Source organism: Mytilus galloprovincialis, chromosome 12 (assembly GCF_965363235.1).
Source record: "Mytilus galloprovincialis chromosome 12, xbMytGall1.hap1.1, whole genome shotgun sequence".
Taxonomy (NCBI): Eukaryota; Metazoa; Mollusca; class Bivalvia; order Mytilida; family Mytilidae; genus Mytilus; species Mytilus galloprovincialis.
In genome coordinates, this window is record NC_134849.1 from 54,092,112 (window position 1) to 54,118,630 (window position 26,519).

Consider the following 26,519-nt stretch of genomic DNA (forward strand, 5'->3'; position numbering starts at 1 on the left):
TATTACTTATAGTTTAAGAAAAATAGACCAAAACACAAAAACTTAACACTGTGCAATGAACCGTGCAATTGAGGTCATGGTCAGATAAAACCTGCGGGACTGACATATAGACCATAATATATTTCCATACACCAAATATAGTTGACCTTTGGCATATAATATTAGATAAAAAGACCAAAACTTAAAAACTTAACTTTGACTACTGAACCATGAAAATGAGGTCAAGGTCAGATGACATCTGCCCGCTAGACATGTACACCTTACAACCATTCCATACAACAAATATAGTAGACCTGTTGCATAAAGTATGAGAAAAACAGACCAAAACACAAAAACTTAACTATAACCACTGAACCATGAAAATGAGGTCAAGGTCAGATGACACCTGCCAGTTGGACATGTAAACCTTCCAGTCCTTCCATACACCAAATATACTAGCCCTATTACTTATAGTATCTGAGATATGGACCTAACCACCAAAACTTAACCTTGTTCACTGATCCAAGAAATGAGGTCGAGGTCACGTGAAAACTGTCTGACGGGCACGAGGACCTTGCAAGGTACGCACATACCAAATATAGTTATCCTATTACTTATAATAAGAGAGAATTCAACATTACAAAAATTTTGAACTTTTTTTTCAAGTGGTCACTGAACCATGAAAATGAGGTCAAGGACATTGGACATGTGACTGACGGAAACTTCGTAACATGAGGCATCTATATACAAAGTATGAAGCATCCAGGTCTTTCACCTTCTAAAATATAAACCTTTTAAGAAGTTAACTAACGCCGCTGCCGCCACCGTAGCCGCCACCGCTGCCGGATCACTATCCCTATGTAGAGCTTTCTGCAACAAAAGTTGCAGGTTCGACAAAAAACCACCAAAACTCAAAAATTAACTTTGACCACTGAAATATGAAAATGATGTCAAGGTCAGATGACACTGCCAGTTGGACATGTACACCTTACAACCATTCCATATACCAAATATGGTAGACCTATTACATACAGTATGAGAAAAACAGACCTTACACACAAACTTGACTATAACCACTGAACCATGAAAAGGAGGTCAAGGTCAGATAACATTTGCTAGTTGGACATGTACACCTTACAATCCTTTCATACACCAAACATACTAGACCTATCGCTTTTAGTATCTGAGATATACACTTTACCACCAAAACTTAACCTCGTTCGCTAATCAATTAAATGAGGTCAAGGTCATTTGGAAACTGTCTGATGGGCATGAGGACCTTGCAAGATATGCACATACCAAATATGATTATCCTATATAGCTTTTACTCATAATAAGAGAGAAATTACAATTACAAAAATCTTAAACTTTTTTTTCAAGTTGTCACTGAACCATGAAAATGAGGTCTAGGACAATGAACATGTGACAGATGGAAACTTCATAACATAAGGCATCTATATACAAAGCATGAAGCATCCAGGTCTTCCACCTTCTAAAATATAAAGCTTTTAAGAAGTCAGCTAACACTGCTGCCACCAGAACACTATCCCTATGTCAAGCTTTCTTTGGCAAAAGTTGCAGGCTCGACAAAAACAGTGCTGATGTCACAATGTTATTTTTAAGATTTTAGACATAATATTACATATAAGATAAAAAAAAAAATTTTTTAATGAAACAATCAAAACACAAGTTCTTTTGGTGGAGGTCTTGTTGGAATTTTTCCAAGGGTAAACGTAGGTGCTTGAAATGCTTCAAGTTCTTCAGTTGTTAACTGATTCAATGGGGTATATTTCTGACTGTCTGAAATACTACTTGCTGATGTTGAGGGGAAAGCATTTGGTGACGCTCCGCCTGAGGGAAAAGCAGACGGAGTAGGCCCTGCAGTAGAAAAACCGCTTGCAGATGATTGTGCTGTAAAACTTCCAAAGACGTTGGCTGCAGGAGCTGGTGCTGGTTTTCCAAACAATCCTGTGGCCTGTGGCTGACTTGTTAAAGGACTTGCACCAAAACAAGATTGGACAACAGTAGGAAACCCACTTGATGTAAAGTTACTAGCTTCTTGACCAAAGGATGATGATGCTTGATTTTGCTGTGTACCAAAGGCCAGGGGTGAAGGTCCTGTTGGAGTAGCAGAAAATGAAGCACTGGCACTTCCTAAAGTTCCTGCTCCAAAAGCTGAGGTTCCAAATGTAGCTTGTGATCCAGACTGAGTTTGAATATTTGAAGCACCAAATGGTTGTGTCCCAAAAGCGGAACTTGCAGCAGTAGCACCAAGTGGACTTGTGCCTTTTGTACCAAATGTGGAGCTTGAACCTGTTGCACCAAATGTAGAGCTTGAACCTGTTGCACCAAAAGTTGAACTTGAACCTTTTGCACCAAATATGGATGTTGAACCAAGAGGACTGCTACCTGAACTTCCAAATGCTGAACTTGTACCAGCAGCAGAAAGTGGACTGGTGCCCGATGAGCCAAAAGCATTGGCAGAACCAGTTGATCCAAATGAACTTGATGAGCTTGAAGATCCAAAAGATGTCCCTCCAAAGGCTGAGTTAGACTTACTAAATAGTGATGATGAATCTACAATAAACATGATAAAAACAATCATTTGTCTTAAATATGAAGTAATTTCATTTGTTATAAAATATGTATTTGCTATTTAAGTCTGGATACATCTATTTTATTTTTCATAACTTCATGAGTCTATAATAAAAAATGTTTCTTGTTTCTCGTTTTTAATAACGATTAGACTGTTGGTTTTCCTGTTTGAATGGTTGTACACTAGTCATTTTGGGGCCCTTTATAGCTTAGTCTTCTGTCTGAGCCAATGTTCTGTGTTGAAGACCCTACTTTACTATGACCTATAACTTATACTGTATAATTGTTTACTTTTACAAATTGTGACTTGGATAGAGAGTTGTCTCATTGGCATTCATACCACATCTTCTTATATCTATACAATGGAGTAGTTTTATTTGTAAAAAAAAAAATGCATTTGCTATTATCATGATTATTTAATTGTTTGTTAATGTTAATCCATTTTCACATTTTAGGGTGAATTTAAGTCAATATAGACATTGGAATTTTATATTATAATACATGTTTTTATAGATACATCACAATAATTCATAATCTGATATTATGTGTATTATAATACATGTATAAATTAAAGGAGTAAGTTCGGTAAGGGCCATATTTGGCCCCAATTATAAAGTTCATAGTTACAAGATAATAAATGCTTTTAGTTGCCTTAAAGACATTATTTTAAAAGATCTTTGTTGTCGACGTATGCGCTCTATGTTTCCTGTCCAATAATCTATGGAAATTTACCCATTTTCATTGATTTTTTCGTGAAAAATCAATATGAGTACAACTTGTGACGTCATAATGAAACGCAGAAACGTGAAATTTTCAATAAAATGGCTTATATCCTATCTAGTCAATGTATTAGCTATAATTTATCGTGATATTGGTAAATAAATCTGAATTTGAAATTTACGCTAAAAAAGGGGGCCATTTTAGGACCTTATCGAACATACTCCTTTATAAGTAATACTCTCTTGCAGGCACTTATATCGTATTAGTGTTGGTATTAAATATTCTCTGTTGCAGCAGGAACTCCAAACCTGTACAGCTTGTCAACAGTTCATATCTACTGATGGTGGGAGCATAAGTGTGAGTTACCAAATGATTTCTTCAAATAACCGAAAATTTTCATAAAATAAATTGAACAAAATTTACCATCCAAGATCTATAAGTATATATGTATTTCAACAGAATAAGAAAAGGATATAATACATTTTTCACGAATTCTGTATTTCAATTACATAGTACTCACTTGAACTAGATGATCCACTTCTGCTAAAAATAAAAAAACATCTTTTTAAACTGAATAATCAAAATTTAAATATAATGCTACTTCTCATTGGCAGACAGTGCTATGTCTAATAATAAATAGCTCATAGATATAATTTTGTCATGTGACCAGGACCCCATCAACGTTTTTTCATGATTTACTTCGGCCTTAAATAGAAATAAGAGAATGAGTGTAATACTCTTTCTGTCTATCCACGATAACATAAAAAATGTGGTGCACATTGTTTATGTTATTTTTACATAGACAGAAAAATATTACAGTAATTCTTTTTTTTTTATCATTTTGTATGTTCAGTGAACTGTGAAATTAGGGTCAAAGCTCTAATTTGGCATTAAAATTAGAAACATCATATCATAGAGAACATGTGTACTAAGTTTCAAGTTGATTAGACTTCAACTTCATCAAAAAATACCTTGACCAAAATCTTTAACCTGAAACAGGACAGACAGATGCAGAGACCGAAAAACATAATGCCCATATGGCATAAGTGAATGTCCATACGGCATAAGTGGGACATAAAAAAGTGGGGTCATGAATTATGAATTTTAAGTTCTGTTGAAAAAAGTTTAAACATAAGTGTGTTTAATGCTGTCCAACAATTCTTGATTACTTTAAACAACATAAAATTATCCATATTGTTATTACTAATGTTATTTCAAATGATCGGGAGGAGCTTATGTCTTAAATTGCATAAAGACAGTCTATTTGAAGATCTGTGTGATAAGGGAGATTGTCATTATAATTATTATGGAATTCTAATCACCTATCAGTGTCACCAAACACATATACAAAAGAACTGAGTGTATGATATGGGACGAATAAATGGACTCTTCATTAATTAGTTTATCCCGAAACTCCTGTCTATAGACATGATAGATGGACTTGTCTTAATTAAGCGAACTTCTTAAACCCCACCCAGTCAGGTGAAATAAATCTAGTAATAGTTAGAGCTAATGAAATTTTCTCTTATTTTGTTATAATTTGTCCAAAAATTAGAACACCACGCATTAAAAATAATCATAATGAAGCTTAGGCACAATATCATAAAGATTAGAATTTACTGTCTAAAAAAATGTACTACAAAATATCTGTTTTTTTAAGTAGTTGTGGTTGTAATTGAGAGTTCCCTTTTTCTTTTGCTCTAAATAATTTTTTTTGGTATTCAAAACTTTTAGTTACAAGTGTTCCTGATGAAGGTATTAACTTTCAAAAACATGTGTAATGAACACAGATTTTTTTTTTCAAACATATAATTATCTAAAAAAAATTGGTTAAGAAAAGACATCAGGAAGATAACCAGGACATAATTCTAGAAAATGGTCAATGTCTAAATTTCATCGCAATTTAATATACCAAAAGCAGGATCTGTATACTGTGTGGAAACTACTGACTTTCAGCAAGAAAACTGACAATAAAGGAGAGATTTCAACACACCTTACCACTTGAAGGGTTTAAATTAACATCAGTGTTGATAGGCCAATTATCACTATAAATATACTATATATGTCATGCACTTGGCCACCACGGCTCTGTATTAACAGACCAAATCTTCCAGAAAATATTTTAAAATGATCAATAATCAAAAGAACAACAATAACTGTTATCTTAATATTTCTTATAATGATGGAATATTTTTAAGTCAAAATCTAAAGTAATATCCAGAAAAGCCTGTTGTGTGCACAACAATGATAGTTTTTTAATTAAACATACTTGTTTTTGTTCAGTCTGTAATCCTCAATCATTGATATCTGTAACATAGAAAAAAAACTAAATAATGTCCCCATTCAAATGCATTGATCATCAAAATAAAAGGGGGGTTCCAATCCCTGCAGGAACCCCCCTCTGATCAGCCACAGCTGATATTTCAAACAGACACACATGGTTCTGATTTTGATAACAGTCATTTTATTAACATGATTAAGATAAATTGTTGACACATTACTATGTGTAACTTGTCGACGGCAAATTTAGGAAAAGACGATCTGATTGATACTGTAAACCAAATAATTTTGGTGAGCAACTTAATTTTGTGTCTTACATGAGCAGAAAAAAACCATCATCTATTATTTTGCTTGTTTCTGTTTTAAAAAAACAATTTCAGCAATCATTGCACATTTTTCTTTATCCTTGCGACCAGTTTTTTTAAGGAGGAAGATGCAAAACCATCAATATTGGATAGGAAAACTTCTTGGCAACTAACAAATATCCAGTTATCACAGTTAATAGCCCAGTGATCAATATTGAAGAACTAATCATGTGTTTTATATTTGGTGGATATTTTTTAGGCATGGGTGATCATTCCATAAATATCCTTCTATGTTCTAAAAAATGTCAAATTTACATGAAGTTAGATCCAACAATATAAGTGTGTTGGACACAGTAATTGTAGAAATGGTGTGTTTCTGGGTGACCAGATTTCTTCCCTAGCATTTGAACATAATTTCCTAAGTCAGGAACCTAATGATCAGATTTTGTAGTTTATTAATGGGTTCTCATTTTTTATATAGATTAGACCGATTGTTTTTCTGTTTGAATGGTTTTACACTAGTAAGTTTTGGGGCCCTTTATAGTTTGCTGTTCAGTGTGAGCCAAGGCTCCATGTTGAAGACCGTACTTTAACCTGCAATGGTTTACTTTTATAAATTTTGACTTGGATTGAGAGTTTTCTCATTGGCACCCATACCACATCTTCTTGTATCTATTTGAATACTTGCAACACTTTTATATCATGACTTAATAGTCAAAATATTCAATCTCTAAACTTTGTAAGAAAGAGGCTGAGCTTTTCTAAATCATCATGTTCATAGTAGTCCAAAAGAATGGACGATTTCAAGAATACAACACTATTTCATATCTGATCTTTTAAAAAAAAAAGCAACAGAGTATAAACTTACTAATTTCTGTTTCAGTGTCATTGTCATAGTTTTTACTTGAGATCTTTTCTGTTTGTATTCATTTATCAATGTTTCAGCTTGCTGAATCTGCAAAAATAGTAAAAAATACATTCTCAACAGTTTAAATGTCCTGAATATTCATGAAATATTTGTCACTGGATGTGATATAAACATCTGTTCAAATTATGCTGCTAGTTTGATGTTTTTCCATGGGAAAAGTTAAACATTGTGTAGAATGCATTATATTTATCAACTGGTTACCCTTGATCCACAGAAGAACTACTTTAATGATTTATTGTTTATAGTAATAGGGGGGGGTCTCATCACGATTCACAAGTTGAATTTTGGCAATCACAATTCACAGAAAATAAATTTCCATGATCACAGATCAGGAAAATATAAAAAAGAGAAAAATCTGTAGAAAAACAGATCACTGTAGCAAAAATGCACCGATCACTAAGAACTAAAATAACCCGTCAGGCCCCTCAAACATATTCTTGAGTTGAGCACACAGACATGACAGATTACTGTTTTGATGGTACCAAACTCCGACTTCAATTAGTTTGGCTTATTTAATTTTCTAAAATTTTGACAAAATATTAAATTTGACCCTTTGACAAATGTTTGACAAAAATTCAAATAATTCAACCACATATTTTATCAGAAAAATTTCATTGGATATATATATATATAGCATTTTGACAAACACTAATTTTTATCATTGAGAAGCCTTATATTTCCTTAACAATAGAATGTGATTAAAACATGCATCTGATTTCTACAGAGTTACCTCCCTGTAGTGTTATGTACCATCTTAGGTAGGCTGACAATTTGGCTCATTTAATTTACCAAAAATTTTGACAAAATATTAGCTTTTAAAGCAAGCAGATTGTGGTGTTGATGTTTGTGCTATCCAGTCATCTGCAGTACTCTATACAAAATTGATGAACGATCTTCTCCAATTCCTATACAAGTTTATCATTTTTATAAAATTATACTTCTTGTTAGGTGAATCTTGGACAAAGTAAAATAATCACAATGTTATTAACTAGGCAAAGGGAGATAACCTCAGTTATGCTGAAATTTTAAATACAAAAATAAAAATATGGATGTTCACTCCTCTTTTATTTGAATATTTGTCAGATATTAGGAATCCTCTTGGTTTATCCATCTACTTCTCTTTTCCTTATCTTATTTCATATAGTTTTAAAACCCACATTGAAAATCTTATAAATGCTTGTTATTTTTTCATAGTTTTTGAAGACAGCTACAATGTTAATTGTATGAAAAATCTTCAGAGAATCATTTGGCCCCCCTAGTTTATAATGGCTTATATCTCAAATACAAAGACATAGACCCATTATTTTTTTTTTCTTTTTGAGTTCCGTTATTTTGATATACTATCAATTAACACAGTTTTTTTTAAAAATTGTTATTTTGAAACAGAGTGGCAAACATCCTTAAACATGTTAAATGGAAACTTCTTTATCCCCCCCCTCCACATGTCCTGAACATATTTACTCATTACAGTTTTAAAATCATGCTGTTATATTGCTTCTCTTGTTTTTGAAATATCTGCTAGAAAATTATTTCTTGCCAAATTTCCAATATCTTATATCTTGAAAACAAGCACACATGTACGCATATTATTTTTTCTGCTTTTTTTGTTCCTTTATTTATATATTATCTATACATGCTATATAAACACTCTTTAAGAAAACTTGTTATTTTCTAAACAGATTAGCAATATCCTGAAGTTCTGTCTTACATAAGGCTGCATGTTTCCTGATTGCATTGCTTCATAGGCAGCTGTTCTTAATTCTTCTGGAGAGTGATCTGTGAATTCTGTAAAATAAAACATAAACGCTTAACAGGTGGTACATGGATGCATGTTTGTAATATTAGAATTAATTGTATCACAATATCTTTGTGATCCTAAAACATTCTGTATAATCTGTAAATAGTTATCTCCCTTGTGTTGACTTGTAAATAGTTATCTCCTGTACATGTGTGTGTACTGTATCATAATTTTGAGAACGGAAATTGGGAATGTGTCAAAGAGACAACAACCTGACCATAGAACAGATAACAGCAGAAAGTCACCAATAATTCTTCTTCGAGAAACTGCTTCTCAGTGGGCCCCAACTTATGAAAAATTCTGGATCTGCCACTAAAGGTTAAAGTCCTCAAAACACTACAAACAGTCATGACAAACAGACAAAACATAAACATGATGAGCCTAAAACAAGAATGTGTCCATAGTATACGGATGCCCCACTCGCACTATCATTTTCCATGTTCAGAGAACCGTGAACTTGGGGTCAAAACTTTAATTTGGTATTTAAATTAGAAATATCATATCGTAGGGGACATGAGTACTAAGTTTCGAGTTGATTGAACTTCAACTTCATCAAAAACTACCTTGACCAAAAACTTTATCCTGAAGCGGGACGAACGGACGAACAGAATAACGGACGAACGAACGGACGCAAAGACCGGAAAACATAATGCCCCTCTACTATCGTAGGTGGGGCATAAAAAATTGAAAGGCAATCAGTCAACAAAACAATAGAAAAATAACTAGATATGGACAATGAACCTCCGTTTCTGCTTTGTCATTCATGAGTAAAGATCCACATATTTTAGATTTGACAAACAGTGATATTGGCATACAGCTTGAATTTTTTATGCCGTCTGTAAACATGGTAAACAAATGATGCTCCCACCTGACCATTTGAAATTATAAATTTAACACTATTTATGGATCATGTAACTATAGAAGATAGCTGGAAAAAAAGCATGATCTCTTCAGCTTGTACCAAAATAAAAAAAAATAGTTCAACTTGGCAACCTTTTTCTTTTCAGAATATATATGACAAAAATCTAAATCATGTGGCCATGCACACCTTCATTACCATGATTAAATGCATTATCATGATTATGGGTATTAAAATCCTACAAAATATTGAAGATGTACCTGTAGGAGGAGATAATCACAAAATGTATCCAAATCTGGACAGACTGATGGATGGATGGAGAGACAGACAGGGATAGATTAAGATGTTCTCTTGTCATGTTTTGGAATTTTTGTCTGCTTTTACAGAATCCTCTTGTTTTATCAATTTTAATGCCTTACAAAATTTTGCCTATTGACCCCCATTTTTTTTTTATAAATCTTTTACATGTTATGATGTATAATGATAAGCCATCTGTAAAAGTCTAATAAAATTTTAATTATTTTCTAATAGTTTATGAGAACTTAAACTTGTCTATGATAAAGCTATGAAAAGTCAAGAGAGAACATTTTCCAGCCAAAATTTCATAGGCTTGTAATTCAAAAACAAGCACATCATGCACATTGACCTACCTATTTTTTTGCTCATTTGATTCCTTTATAAATCCCTTATCAATATATACCAGAGTTTTGAAAAGCTATTTATTTTTAAACTGAGTAGTGAACTCCCTTAATATGCCCCAACCCCCTACTCATACCAGTGTTAATGTTTACAATAGCAGACAACGCAAGATATACCTGGTATAGATGGAGAATCTTTTTCAAATCCAACACATGAAAATGGCCACATATTGTTGCTTTCCCATTCTGTAACTTCTGAAATCAGTGTGTTTCTGAAACAAAAATTGGCAATGAACATCTAACATTCAAATGACTTACATTAAAGTCTATATTAAGTCAACCTGTGCAATATTATTTAAAACATTTCTTGTAAATTGTACATAAATAAGGCCGTTGTAAATAAGGCCATTAGTTTTCTCATTTGAATTGTTTTACATTGTTATTTCGGGGCCTGATATAGCTGACTATGCAGTATGGGCTTTGCTCATTGATAAAGGCCATAATGGGACCTATAGTTGTTTTAAAATGCTGTGTCATTTTAGACTCTTGTGGAGAGTTGTCTCATTGGCAATTATATCACATCTTTTTTTTTATATGCACATGATCATGATGATGTATGCATATATTCATTTGTCAGATTTGTGTCAGATACTATCTTTTTTAATATTTATTTGTTTGAAATTTGTAATTTCTTAAAAAATACTATCCATGCTATCCCTCTTGATATTTGCATGGTGTTATTATCTTTGAACAAGCTCTCATTATTGTCCATTTGACTTCTATATATTTGCAGAAAAAAAATCTTAAAAATTCAGTTTTATAAATTAATAATTTTTTCCTCGATGTATGTTAATATATGATATATACGAACTCTGACTATTAATTTTATAATTTTTGCTCAATAATTATAAAAGTTTCCCATTAGGTCTCTATGTTAATTTTATTTTTTGAAGTGTTGATTATCTGATGGAGTAAGTATAAGTAGTGTAACGGCCTTCCAACCAAAACAAAAACAACATACATGTGCTTTTAACGTTTGTTTATTTGAACCATGTGACTTTACCAATTTGAATATTAAAGGACACCAATGAAAATGACCATCGCTTTGTAGTTTTGATTATTGATTTTATGTCATTATATGAGTTAACTTACTATACACAAGCTTTTCATGCTTTTAGCATGGTGAGTTTTATAACAATGCAAAGAGGCTCTGAAAAGTTTATTAAAAAAACAGACTAAAGTTAATATGCATTCAGTTATTTATTAATTTGCAAAATGCACATCTTGGAAGCAAACAATTTGGGAAAATTAAAAAAATGTTTTTATAGTTGGTAAATTAAGTCCACTAACAGAACATATGAAGGTAAACATATAAAACATTATTCATTTTCATATCCTTTGCCTATAAAGTACTATTTTACTAGTTTATACTATATCTAATAAGTTTTTAAACAGAAAATGGAAATTGCAGTTTCCTATCATATATACAATTATTACAATCACATGACATGAACTCTAAGTTTGGTTGATGGTCAGTAGAGGTCATCTTAATATTTAAATATACAAAGTCACATGGTACAAATAAACAAACCATTTCAAACATTAAAAGCACATGTACATTTTATGTTGTTTTTGTTTTGATTGGAAGGCTGTTACACTACTTATACTTACTCCATCAGGTAATCAACACTTCAAAAAATAAAATTAACATAGAGACCTAATGGAAACTTTTTCAATTATTGACCAAAAATTATGAAATTAATAGTCAGAGTTCGTATATATCATATATTAACATACATCGAGGAAAAAATTATTAATTTATAAAAATGAATTTTTAAGAATTTTTTTCTGCAAATATATAGAAGTCAAATGGACAATAACTGTGAGTAATCAATAAAGTTACATAAGTCATATGGGGTGGGAGATTGAAAAAATAGTATACCAACTAACTTTGTTCTTACTATCTTGTAGCATTGGTCAAGCCTATCTTGAATTTTCTTTATATACTGACCACCAAAATCGTCTGTGCAGAAAAGAATTCAATGGGTAATACCCTATCTCATGTGCAGAAAAGAATTGAATTGAAGTATTGTGCAGAAAAGAATTGAATTGAAGTATTGTAAAACAGTTAATATGTAAAACATAGCTCCGAAATAGAAATTTAAAGTCTTACATAACATCATTAGTAGACATCTGTTGTGTTGCCTGGGGTTGTCCCTGTCTTTGGCTGTAGTCCGAGGCCTGCCATTTGTACTGGTTTGTGTTCTGTTGAGATCTCCCCCCTCCTCCTCCCCCTCCTCTACCACTGCCCCCACTTCCAAATAACTGTCTTTGTGCAGAGTAAGCATATCCTAAAATATATTTATATTGTAGCTATGGCAGTGGAACATGCACTACTATAAATTCAGAAGGAAATGTATGAATTTATTATTGCGATTTTGTCATTTAAGACTTAAATGCTATTTAAATTATTGCAATATTGAGAAATATCCTGTTTAAAATGTTTAACATGTATAATAAATATTCAAAATTTTACAAAATGTGAAATTTAATTATTGCGATTATAATCTTGTCGCATTTTTCGCAATAACAAAAACATCGCAATAAATTTCAATTTCGGAATTTACAGCATAATTATATATATATATGGACCATAATTTGCTATTGGGCTCGTTTCCTATAACGATAGAAAAGTGATAAAAATGTGTATTAGTGTAAGAAAAGTTGTAACTACATCTAAAGATGCCTTTATTTTTATCAACATACAAGAGTATGCTACTCTTCCCTAGAGAAAAAATTGAAATTAACAAATTTCAAAGACTATTCGACCGTATTTCTGTGTCGTTTCTCGCGTTACTTTTCACTTCCGAAGTGCATAACGCTGACTGATTTATAGATAATCGTCACCGGCAAATTCGTAACTTTTGCTTTCAAATAATAAAGAACATTGACCAATAAGAATAGTCAGAAGAAAATGCCGAGAACTAAAAGTATTTCTGTAGCAGGTGTAAGAACACTAGCGTTACTTTGGTTTCCGATTTCGTAACGCAAATTTTAGATGATGTAATCTGCTTTGTTGTAATAGAATTCTTTATAACAATATGCAAATATGAACTCTCGCGAGATGTTCAAACAGGTAAATCAGAGATGATTTACATTCTAGTTTTGTTCTTCGTAATAATAAAGTTAGAAAATGACGTTATCGTTATGCGTTACATTTCACACGAAACAGAAGTCCAGTTATTTCCTTTTTTTTTATTAAAATTGTTTTTGTCGTTAAGTTCTAATCATTTCCGGTCATACGTGAAACATGTGACTAACATGTGATCACGCCCTTACGGCCAAATATATGAAATACTAGGTCTAAACATTGTTTTTGTTTCCAACAGGATGTTAGTAAACATAATCTGTAGACTTGTTTCGTATTGTTTAAAAAAGGAAAATACTATTTTCAAAGAGATTGCGCAGGGGGTCTATTATTTTTCCTATGTGCATAATGTTACATACGATCTTGTGTGAAAATAAATGCCCAATGACTTGATAAAATCGATTTCAGATTTGACAGACGTTAAACACACTTGGTTTCCGGATAACGATGTAAAGGGTCCTTGGAAAATTCAATCGACATTACTTCTCTTATCATTCTGCCGATGCTCATTGGATTGATTTTGCTTCAGCAGTAAATATTACTGGATATTTTAGGTGAATAAAGATAATTTAATAATAAATACATGTTAATATACTGTTACACTTGGAATGTACAAAGTTGGTATCTTTGTCACAATTTTTAATTATTTTTTTTTATTCATGTTCTGCAAACACTTTTCAGAAACGCAATAAACTTGTCAAAGGAGAAGTAAACTTTTACCATGCATGACTTGAAAGGAAGTACTTTATTGATTTTAGCCCACTAAAGTAGGTTAAAATGTGGAAACCATGTAGATGGTGTACAGGTCACAAATATCATATGGTGCCTATTTTAAAGATTTTAATTACAAGTTAAAAGTTTTTTTCTTTACTGGATTTAAAGAATTTTACATTGCCAATGATTTGGAATAAATTGTATATAACTGGAATTTCAAAACCAAATATAAATACATTTTTTTGGCTAAAACATCAAGATACAACATGTACAACGATTATGGTATCCTGTATCAATGAAGAAAATATGGAAATTTCTGAATAAATTGTACTAATTGTTTTCAAAACAAGCACATATTTAAGAGTTTTATAATACTGTTACATTTAAGATGGATTTAAGAAAAAGTATACTGTTCCGATTATTTTAAGCAGATTTTGCAATAAAATAAAACTAAAAAAATGCTTTCGGTTTCTTATGGTTTCCTGTCGCGTTTAAAAAAAACTTTAATTTAACATTGAAAATAGATTTTAAATATTAACATGAAGCAAGTAACACTAGTAATGGTGTTCATTTATGTCTTTTGAAATATATTGTGCAAAATAAAGAAAATAAAGATTGGTTTCCTGTCACGTAAACGGTGAATCAAAATGTATTAATTTTTTCTTGAAAAACTCAATTGTTCCATTAATACTATTCTAACACCAACACAACCCACAGAATAAAAGTTAAAAGTTTTAGAACTTACAAAAAAGGATACAAAAAGAAACCAAAGGCTGAATACCAAATTATGGTCCATATACTAGATTACCCCCACCCCCACCCCCCTCTGATATTGCAGGGCTGTGACTGAATAAAAGTACATGTATCTAATTATCATGATCATGCATGTTATATGCATGTGAAAGCCTTATTTTAGTCTGGATTTTAAGTATGGGTATTGTCATCTGATTAAGTCATTCTTTAGATGCACAGTTTTCTCTGCTTTCAAAATCTTTTTGTTTGAACCTATCGACCTGGAACTTACCAATTATTGGTACATGTAATATCAATTATTTGGAAAACAAATTAAAAGGGCCTGGAAGGGATTAATTTTTAATCAACTGCATTGTCCTATTATCAAGTACATACTACTAAACTAAAGACCGTTTTTTGTACAAGCATGATAAGTGTAAAGTTCAACAGCATAGTCTTATTTATATATATATTTATCATTGTTTCATAATAAACAAACCAAAACATGTAGGATGTGATTAGACTCTTTGCAAGAATGTGTAAGGTGTAAAAGTGAAAGGGGTGAACATATTTTTTGCGAACATATCTGGATTCTGTTCGTTTGCAATTCATATGGGATCATTGAATTTGTAGTCCAAATAATTACAGTCAGGGGTACTACTTGTTCAAGTAATTTTTATTTACATGAACTTGAAAAAGTAAAAAAAATATACTTATATAAGTAAATTTGTAGGATACTTATACAAGTGAATTTTATTTACTTGTATAGGTAAAAAAAAACTGACTGTCCCTTAGACATGTTAGACATTCAGATTTTTTTACTTGTATAACTTGTATAAGTAAAAAAGTCATCTTATCTTTATTTCTGTAATTCTTAGAATTTCTTTGCTCTATTAGAATTTTAGTTTGTCTGCCTATTGCAGATGTCTTTACTTATCATTTAAGAGTAATTTCATGGACAAAGAAAATGGGTAATCCCATTTGTCGGTTATCTTCAGAACACTGGTTATTTACATTGTACAACCCCAAAGGAGCAATTTTGAAGGTTCAGCACAAATACTTAAGATCTTTGAATTAATGAGATAAAACATTAAACTTTAATAAAACATTATGAGCTAACCTGAGAAATATCATTTATAAAGGCCTGATTTTACATCTCAAAACTTGAGAATTTTGGTGGGATTGTAAAAAAATTTACTTGTATACATGCATCATGTACATGGTACTGTATATAAGTAAATTTTTGAGAAAATTAAGGGGAGATTATTCAAACATTATAATTTACTATATAAGTATATTTTTTTTTAACTTCTTCAAGTAAATAAAAATAACTTGTACAAGCAGTACCCCTGACTGAATTATGAAGTCTTGAAAGGCTATTTTAATTTTTTTCTGTGACGACTTTCCTTGCCTTTCAACATGTTCAAGACGTCATAACTATTTGACTAGAATTTTTGCAGCCCTGTACAAGACCTCATACTGACTGATTTGATAGTTTTCTGTGTAAAAATATATACCAATTTACAAACTTTCCATGTCTATCTATATACATAGATAAAGCCATATTTTTTTCAGAGAAGAGCTACTGGCTGCGTGTCGGACTATATGGTTGTCGTACTGTCCGGCTGTCAGATTATGGAACTGTCTGATTATGGGAGGTTCCACTAAAGTCACTATCAATCTGATATAAATTTGAGTCAAATAAAACAAATTCTATGTGATGAGGTAATAATTTTTTTAAATGGAAATTGGCCAAATATGATAAATCACTGGATTGCAGTTATTACTTAACTCTTGAACTTATCAATTTTAATCTTTTTTATCCCTTTGGAGGGCTAAAACAATAAAAAGATCGATATTATTTGTGTTACTGCGTTGATACAATGTATGACGAAATCAGCTGATATGCGATATCACGGGCCGCACGGACACTGGGGACTCCACTGTATTAATATTTAATCTGTTACAATCATAAGCACTTGTCCCTATTGATGGAAATAACTACTATTAACTTTCATGCGTAAACATCAATAGACACAAGTGCCTGTGTTTACTATTCTATGATATAATTTGGCATGGAAGTAGAAAATTATCTGAAAAGTGAAAATGTACAAAATGTACCTGCATTGCCCCCAACTGGGTGCTCAAATCTACAGCTGCTTCCATATTTACAATGGCCTTGAACAAAAAATTTGCATATAGCCATGATTGTCAGTAAAAAATCGCTACGGTAAATACATAAAAAGCTATTTTCGCTTTTTGAATTTGTCCATTTTCTATCGGAAGTAGTAAGTGGATTATAAATACACGCACAGTCCGGTAACCCGAGTTTTCCGGTCTCACTAATTAGGAACAAAAAGAATTTTAGCGACAAGAAGCGACAAGAAGAAAATATAAGGTCTATAAGGGACAAGTGAAAAATATATGCGACTGAAAGTTTATTTACTATGATATTCAAACAATAGATGTATAGAAAATAAATCATCTGATTATAAGGATCCATAAAAAAGATCAAAATGGCAATTAAAAATAAAATTCTTCGCCGGTTTTTTTTTCGATAATATATTTTTACTGGCACTCTCTTTGAAAATGTTTTTTACATCAGCAGTTATGTCAAAAACCACATACGTGGACTTTAAATCGTCTTGTTAACAACGGAAATCAGTTTGTATCACCCCCAGTTTTGCGGTGTGGGGTTCGTGTTGCTTATTCTTTGGTTTTCTATGTTGTGTCATGTGAATTATTGTTTGAATGTCTGTTTGTCTTTTTCATTTTTAGCCATGGCGTTATCAGGTTATTTTCGATTTATGACTTATGTCCCTCTGGTATCTTTCGCCCCTCTTTTGCAAGTGTGAAACAACCAAGCCAAATGAAGCTACTACATGTAAATGTTGTGTAATTGGACATTCACTATCTTATGAAAAATGATTAGTTTAACTAAACTATCAACATCATGCATCAGTGCATACAAAAAAGTTTGAGAAAATCAAACCCAAGCTGTGTATCACGTTAAATTAACTTCATTTCAAGCAGTCTTCAAACCAAACTCGAGCGTTTTTTCTCTTTAGAATAATCATGAAAAACGCAAAGGACATTGGGTATCTATCCATGACACATCAATACATGCACAGCAACTCCAAACAATACCCCCAAAACAGCGCTTTTTGATTAATGTTCTTCATCTCAAAATCACAATGAGGCCTTCGACACGGAACCAAAAATCTTACCTCACTGCAAATTTAAGACCTCTAGCACCGGCTTGCGCGGTATTCTTTGTAAAATAATTTGGACAGACTTTGTGAGACTAAACACTACCCAATCGGGCTTTGTTGATTTTTTTTATATAAATAAGGCCGTTAGACTGCTCGTTTGAATTGTTTTACATTGTCTTATCGGGGCCTTTTATAGCTGACTATGCGGTATGGGCTTTGCTCATTGTTGAAGGCCGTTCGGTGACCTATAGTTGTTAATGTCTGTGTCATTTTGGTCTCTTGTGGACAGTTGTCTCATTGGCAATCATACCACATCTTCCTTTTTATATATACGTGGAAAGTAGTACATATTTAAAACAAAATAGTTTCTACGCGCTCATAGTTGTAAATATTAAACAATGTAGCATACATTTGAGAAATTAAGGTATCAAATGAAAGGTGAAGGACTGGTGATTCTTGTAACACAACGTACCGTAATGGTTACATTTTGTAATAATACGATAAAATATGAATGTATTCTAAAGATGCGGGCATACATATTAAAAGAAGATATGTGGTATCTATGATTGCCAATGAGACAACTCTCCACAAAAGACCAAAATGACACAGAAATTAACAACTATAGGTCACCGTATTACCTATTTGGACGGAAAATGTGTCTTCTGTTCGGTACCATTGATTTTAAAAGAAATATGTACATTGTAATTGTACAAAACTTTAGTTAACATGATTGAATTATCTTTCTTGCACTAATATTTTAGAAATTGTAAAATTATTGACTAATAAAATGCGGATTTATTTCCATTTTAAAGAAAGCAACACGTGAATAAAGTTGACAGCATAATATTGAAATAATATCTACAACTATAAAAAAGGAAGATGTGGCATGATTGTCAATGAGCCAACTGTCCACAACAGACCAAAATGACACAGACATTAACAACGTTAACTATAGGTCACTGTACGGCCTTCAACAATGAGCAAAGCCCATACCGCATAGTCAGCTATAAAAGGCCACATATGATAATGTAAAACAATTCAATTAGACCATTCGTTATTAAAACTTGTACGAAACAATACAACATTTAACAGTTTTCACCCACATACCCCTTTCTCCTCCGTATAAGCATAATCTAAAATACAAAGAGTCTGCCTCCCTCTTTCAGATAAACACTTGCAAGGGACAATGCTGTCTGTACTTGACACTTTCTTGTTAACACGACAACCAAGTAACACAACAGACAGATGTAAAATAAAAATCGAGCAGAATGGTTGATATTGTGAACAAAAGTCTCAATGGAGGATTCCTAAAATAGGACGGACAGCTAGACGGTTAATTGGAGCATATAATATAGGATGGATCCAAGGATGACCTAATTGACTGGTTGTATGAAGAGAAAAAAGACAGATGGACAACATATATATGATTTTATAGAAAGAAGTTATGAAAGATAATAATAGCAAAACATACCTGCCAACTTTTCGAAATGCCCATGGGGTTTTTACATGCAAGATGGCTCATATAATCCTTCAAAAGCTTCAAGGCGACCTTCAAATATATTTTAGAGTTATTTTTTTTTTGGCTTCTTTATACTTTTACAAGCCTATAGCCATTTAAAATAAATTGTTTTGTTTAAAATTTTGGACAAAATTGCTCTTTCAAAATTTCCATTTGGTAGCCTCCATGGAGGAAATCCCCCACAAATAGTGACAGTTGGCAGGTATGGAAAACAAGGTTAACATTAAAAAGTGAAATTAGAGAGCCACCAGGAATTATACCATTTCGTTTAACGATCTTGTAAACAAAACGCCCATTCTTATACAGACAAAGCGATGATTTACATGATATATTTAAAGTATGACACATCAAACAAACCTAGAAAATCGCCACTAAACGTGTAACATGACGTCAAACAATACTAGAAAATTGCCATTAAACGTATGACATGACATCAAACAAACATGGAAAATCGCCATTAAACGTGCGACATGACATATTAAACGTATGACATGACATCAAACAAACCTAGAATATCGTCATTAAACGTATGACAGGACATCAAACAAACTTACAAAATCGTCATTAAACCTATGACATGTCATCAAACAAACATAGGAAATGGCCATGAAACGATTGCATACGTAAGTGTGTCGTTTATATTTATATTTACGTTTCAATCGATTATATACCTATCGGCAATCTCGATTGATCTTCGAAAGTTGACCTGGGGATAGACATATAATAACTGAGGTTTTCTGTCGACCGATAGTAAGATACTTGCAAAAGTTGGGAGTCAGTTTTGGCTGTGCTGGATGTAAAGTTCGCAGCCACGTCTATTAATTTCCTAAATGTAATATTGAGAATGGAAATGGGGTTCGTGTCAAAGAAACAACAACCCCACCAAAGTGCAGACAACAGCCGAAGACAACCAATGGGTCTTCAATGCAGCGCGAAACTGACGCACCCAGAGACGTGCTTCAGCTGGCCCCTAAACAAAAATGTATACTAGTTTAGTGATAATGGACGTCAAATATGTAGTTAACTCCGAAATATACACAAGAAACTAAAAAAATCATACAAGACTAACAAAGGCCAGAAGCTCCTGGCTTACGACAGGCGCCAAAATGCAGCGGGTTGAACATGTTTTTAGATATCTCAACCATTCATCATGGTAGATATTTTCTTTTATTTGTTTTGAATTTCAAACAAAACCTTTTGTCTAAAATCATATATCAACTTTAACAAAATATTTCAAATTGTGATATTGTAGCGACTGTTTAAAATATTGTAGGATAACACAACACCGAGAGCACTTTAACATAGTAACATTTAATTCAATTGACATTTAGGTGAACATTGCATAACATAGATATAACACAGAAGAAATGTGAAAAATAACCTTTACTAAAAGATCACTTCCTAGAATAAACTTTAAAGAATAAATAAATTACTGATTTTTTTCCCCTTAATTAAATGAGAGATTTAAAAAACTATCCTTGTTTTGATTGGACGAGACCTGCTACAAAATGTACCAATACATATACAATATTAGGTCAATGAAAGAAAAATATAAACTTTTTTGTATGAGGCTGAGAAACTAGGCCTTCGGAAGGGCGAAGTTCTACCGAGCCCTTCCACAGTTTTGCGCCGTGACAAAAAAAAATATATTTTTATGACATTGACCTAATATTGTTTTTATACTGCAACTCAAACTAATACATTGATAGGTTATCTAATCATAACACAATTGTCAAATGTATTTTCATACCTTAATAAATAAATTTGGTGAATTTACTGTCTTCTGATTGGTTAAAATAGTTAGCTTAATTTTCAATGTTATCAATTTTTATGGCGACACGCCCACTCTAACGTTGTGTATTCATACGCAAACATCTGTGTATGTTGTTATTCGTATTAATATATATCTTTGAGTCTTATTTTTGATAGAAATTTATTTATAATGAATGGCAATAATTTATTTTGATTTTATTGAACCATAAAATTAATTTTTGACTCTTCACATTTAACATAATCCGCTTCGCGGATTATTCAATGTGAAGAGTCAAAAATTAATTTTATGGTTCAATAAAATCAAAAGAAATATCTGGTAAATGGCATTATAATATAGTTACACAGCTAATTTTGCATAGGTACTATTTCTGTACTAAAAATCTGTAGTACTATTTCTTTACTTTTAACATTTAGTACTATTTCTTTACTTTAAAACTATTGTAATATGTAGGTACTTGTATTTTACAGTACTTAATTTGTACTAAATATTTTGGTACAGAAATAATACAATATTCCATGTTTGAAAATCATAACTTTAAGAGATTTGAAATAGAAAAACTTTCAAAATGCTGAAGATGTAACAAAAGTAACCAAAAATCTATAGTACCTAAATTTCAAGTACAAATAAAGTACTGTAAAATACAGGTACCTCAATATTACAATAATTTTAGAGTAACAAAATAGTACTGAATATTAAAAGTAGATTTCCAGTACTACAAATTGTTAGTACAGAAATAGTACCTATGCAAAAGTAACTGTGTATAGACCAGTACTTTTGTATCAAACTTAGCATCGTCAGTTTAGTACTTGCGGCAGCCAAAAAAAAAAAAAAAAACAACAAAAAAAAAAACAAAAAAAACAACAACAAAAAAACAAAAAAAAACCGTATTATTATCATCATTAGTTATCAAAGGTACCAGGCTAATAATTTAATACGTCAGACGCGCGTTTCTTCTACATACATGTAAGACCCATCAATGACGCTCAGGTGAAAATAGATGATAAACCAAACAAGTACAAAGTATGAGAACATTGAGGACCCAAAATTCCCAAAAAATTGTGCCAAATACGGCTAAGGAAAATATATGCCTGCGATAAGAAAAATCTTGGTTAATTGCATTGCCGACTGTCAAATCCCAAATCGATAATTTAAACTAATCAAACACAGCACTGTTATTTCGTTATTTTACAAAATGTACCTTAAATCTAGCTGTCTAGTTTCAGCCAAGAATAGTCTTCTCAATGAAAAAAATCATTTCGAAGAAGTACATATTTTTGAAATTTTGCGTAGTATATATTTCACTATTTGGATTAGTACTATATATAGCTAACATCAGGTAGATTATGCAAAATACTTCAGATCAATATCAATTTCAACTTGTAGATCATTTTAACAGTGTCTTTTCCAAATAGTTATCAAAGGTACCAGACTTATAAATTAATAAGCCAAACAAGCGTTTCGTCTACACAGGACGCATCAGTGACGTCAGAACGAAATAGGGGCATCGGTGGTCGAGAGGTCTTATTAGTTACAACTGTAATCACTAGCCAGTCAACACTAAGGTTGTGACTTCGAACCCAGCTTGTACGGCTGCATTCGACTCCAATATTAATTGACTAGGATTGTCAGTTTTCCTATCGAAGGTCGGTGGTTTGCTTCGGACACTTCGGCTTCCTCCACCAATAAAAACTGTCCGACACGAAATTGCCCAAAAGCGGTGCTTGAAAGTGGCGTTTGAGCACAAACAAAAAATTAATTTAAATCAGAACAAGATAGATACAAATGATAGAAATCCAAATAAGTATATAAAGGTGAGAACCAAACACTTAAAATATTTCATTATCTAGACATTCAAACTGACATTATAAGTTATCGCCAATTTGGACCGAAAGATAGCTACTATCTTTTATTTGTTTAGTTATATCGACTCCTAGGAATGAATGTTCATGGGTTCGTGAATCAGAAGCATGGGTAATCATGTATTTTTTTCTCTAATGCTTTATACTTTTCATATTTTCGTGATGTCATTAATCTTGAAAGAGATATAATTTGTGTTTGTTTTTAAAATATACAATTAAGTACCCTAATGAATATATACAACATATGCATAATGCAATTTTTTTTTAATTTTTCAGTGCATCAATTATAGGTTGCAAACTTTGTTCAAAGTATGCCGAAAAAATGCCCGACTGATGAGAGTATACTCAACGGGTGTTATATTTGATATGAAACTAGTCTAAGAACGCAATACACATGCTATATATACAGTCCGCCAAAAGTTAAGCACCACCTAAATATAAATCGAAATATTTTTTTAACTATTGCAAAAAAAATATTTATTTTTGGTGTTAAGAATTGCCAATAGCATACACTAAACAAAAATATCGTTACGACCAAAAAAACTGTACTCAAATAAAAACTTTTTATTAAAGGTCATCTGTACTTTTTAGTATACACTGTTTAGACGCCTTTAAATCATCTTCCTACTGTCGTGTGTACCTTCACCAAGTCACTGTGAAATATGACAAGGCGTAAGTTATCTGTGATTGAACGTTGACAAACAATTGACATGTCAAAAGCCGGTAGGAGCACAAGAAGCGTAGGTAACAATTTTTATGTTAAACACACCGTCATTATCAGATTTTTACAATTTCATTTTAACACAGGAATTGCAAATGATAAACCAAGGTCTGGAAGACCCCGTTTAACTTCCGATCGTGATGACAGACTGCTTATTGGTCATCCTAAAGCCAACCCATTTACTCCTGCCCCACAGCTTAGACAACATTGGCCTCAAGGTGGTCGTGTTAGTGTTCAAACATTGGTCTGTCGACTTATAGAAGCTACCTAAGACCACGCCATGTTGATTAGGAGACCTGCCCTAACAGCCGTTTAATCAGGTTTCAAAGGACTATTGCCCATCGACGCTGGAACATGAGAAGCTAGTTAAATGTTCATTGGGCAAATGAGAGTCAGTTTCTGTAACGACCAATAGACGCCAGAATACGAGTTTAGTGTTAATAAAACTTCTTATGAACAAAACAACATTTGCCTAACGACTGAATACATTGCTGGTAGTGTTGCACGTTGGTGTGTCTTCTCATACTGTTGTAAGCTGGGTATGCATATTCTGCAGGGTATCATAAACGGACAGACATACAGGGATGTGGTGCTTAGAAACATTGGAGTCCTTCATTTTGATAAGCCTCAATTTGCGTCAAGACCCTTGTACATGTACGACAATGCTAGACCACACAGGGCAATGATTGTAACCGAGTACAAATAGCAAGAAGTCATTGACACTATATGTTGGCCTTCCATGTCGCCAGACATGAACCCTATCGAACATGTCTGGAATGCCATTGGCAGAAACCTCAATCGCAGAGTTCCACCTTTGACATAAGCTTTTAGCAAATATAACGTTACGAATTGCGTCCTTATTATTTTCAAATGTCTAGAAAAAATTCAAATAACAAATAAAATTACTGAATTCGTTGAAATTTCTTAATGGAAAGTACCTAAGCAGATGTTAAAATGCAAAAAAGCTCTAACACATCAAACAAATCGTTAACAATTGTAATATTCTTGACCGGCAGTTCCTTATGTAGAAACTGGTGGAGTTATAACTAATTAAACCTCTCACTTGTTTTGTGCTTCCCCACTGTCTATGTGTCTTGTTTAGAAATGCTTACATAACTATGATATAGAATTAGATATTTGACTTAAATTAAGTTGACACATTTTTCTTATGTATGTTAGGCTCTGTGTAGTTTTGAAAAGCTTCATATTTTTATAAAAATTTTTAGTCTTAACTATGGTTCATCAAACTTTATAAACCATGACATATATGCATGTTGAAACATTTTCAAATTATTTTGTAAACAATGTTTTTTCTGATGAAATATGAGTCAAGGTTTACAACTAAACCACAAACCACAATTAATAATTTACAAGGTAAAGTGCAGTAAAGGCCGTTTGTTGAAATGTTGTCAATTTTCTTATGTAAGACATTGTTTTCATATCAAGATCGAACATACGTGAAACTTCAGATCATTAATCAAACTAATGATCATGTATTACAACATTATGACTATTTTTGTTGTTCAGAAAGATGCAAAGCCTAGATATTAGATTTTATGACGAATGCAAATTATTTTTTATATGTTTCAATATTATTTTTATTTATTAATTTAGACATTTTATCAGTATTTGTCAGACTTAAGGGGGTAGACCTTTGTTCAGGGAGATAACTCTTTAAATCAGTTAAGCGTTTGCAAAAGTCAAGTTCGTCAATGTATTTTAAGCATTTACCTGAAACAGATTGAAAATAATCTATGTAACCTAGAAGCTTAGAATATATTTTTGAAAATGGTTGACATAAACGTACTGATGATTTTAAGAGTTATTTCCCTTAACCTAGGTCTACCTCCTTAAACAAAGCAGAAAAAATACCTATCAGTGTACAAAAGAATATGTAATATTGCTATAAGGAAAAGCAATACAAGCGATGTTCCTTTGCCTAACATGGACTGATTTTGTGTCATGGATTAAAACCCATATTCTTTGTATTTTTTGCTTTTGTGTCACAATTATTTAAAGAGAATTCCACAAACAAAAATTAAACAATTGGAATTAATATCTAGAGACAATAACCTGGCGATGTAAAACCACAAAGAAATGTGTATCCTGACAATTTCCAATAATTGATATTTATGTCAACACCGAAGTGCTGACGACTGAGCTGGTGATACCCTCGGGTATGAGACGTCCACTAGCAGTGGCGTCGACCCAGTGGGATAAATACTTATCACAAGTACCAGGATTATAATTTAATACGACAGACGCGCGTGTCGTCTACATACGCCTCACCAGTGACGCTATTATCTATAAACAAATACAGACTTAAGGCAGTTCAAACAAAGTTGTTCCTCTAATGACCATTGTGCTGTATGGTTGGGTTGGCTTATTTATTTTAATTGTCACGTTTTTATTTCCCTCGATTATAGTAGAACAAGTGAAAGTTTTGGCGCTATACAACCAGATTCAATCCACCATTTTCTACATTGGAAAATGCCTGTACCAAGTCAGGAATATGACAGTTGTTGTCCATTCGTTTTTGATGTGTTTTGTCATTAGATTTTGCCATGTGATTAGGGACTTTCCGATTGAATTTTCATTTAAGTTCAGTATTTTTGTGATTTAACTTTTTTTATACCGAATAGGGAAGTGCATTGTATACAGAAGCATTGTATTGTTCTGTCAAAAGCATGGATTTTAGTTATTACTTAATTATGCCGTGTTTGTGTCATGTGTCAGGA

The 26,519-nt window shown here is 32.3% G+C and overlaps 1 protein-coding gene across 2 annotated transcripts; it reads right to left on the minus strand.

The window, feature by feature from the left end:
• Positions 1–1,632: 1,632 nt before the first annotated feature.
• On the minus strand, positions 1,633–16,995 carry LOC143054243 (uncharacterized). Of its 2 annotated transcripts, none has more exons than XM_076227173.1 (8): positions 16,818–16,995; positions 12,276–12,453; positions 10,280–10,374; positions 8,516–8,592; positions 6,748–6,834; positions 5,564–5,601; positions 3,815–3,834; positions 1,633–2,556 (listed from the first exon to the last, which is right to left on the minus strand). In XM_076227173.1, the coding sequence occupies exons 1-8, from the start codon at positions 16,900–16,902 to the stop codon at positions 1,658–1,660; spliced, it is 1,479 nt and encodes a 492-aa protein (XP_076083288.1). In that variant the 5' UTR covers positions 16,903–16,995; the 3' UTR covers positions 1,633–1,657. The 2 variants fall into 2 exon arrangements, with proteins under 2 accessions (XP_076083288.1, XP_076083287.1); XM_076227172.1 differs by having other exon boundaries at positions 3,815–3,837.
• Positions 16,996–26,519: the final 9,524 nt, after the last annotated feature.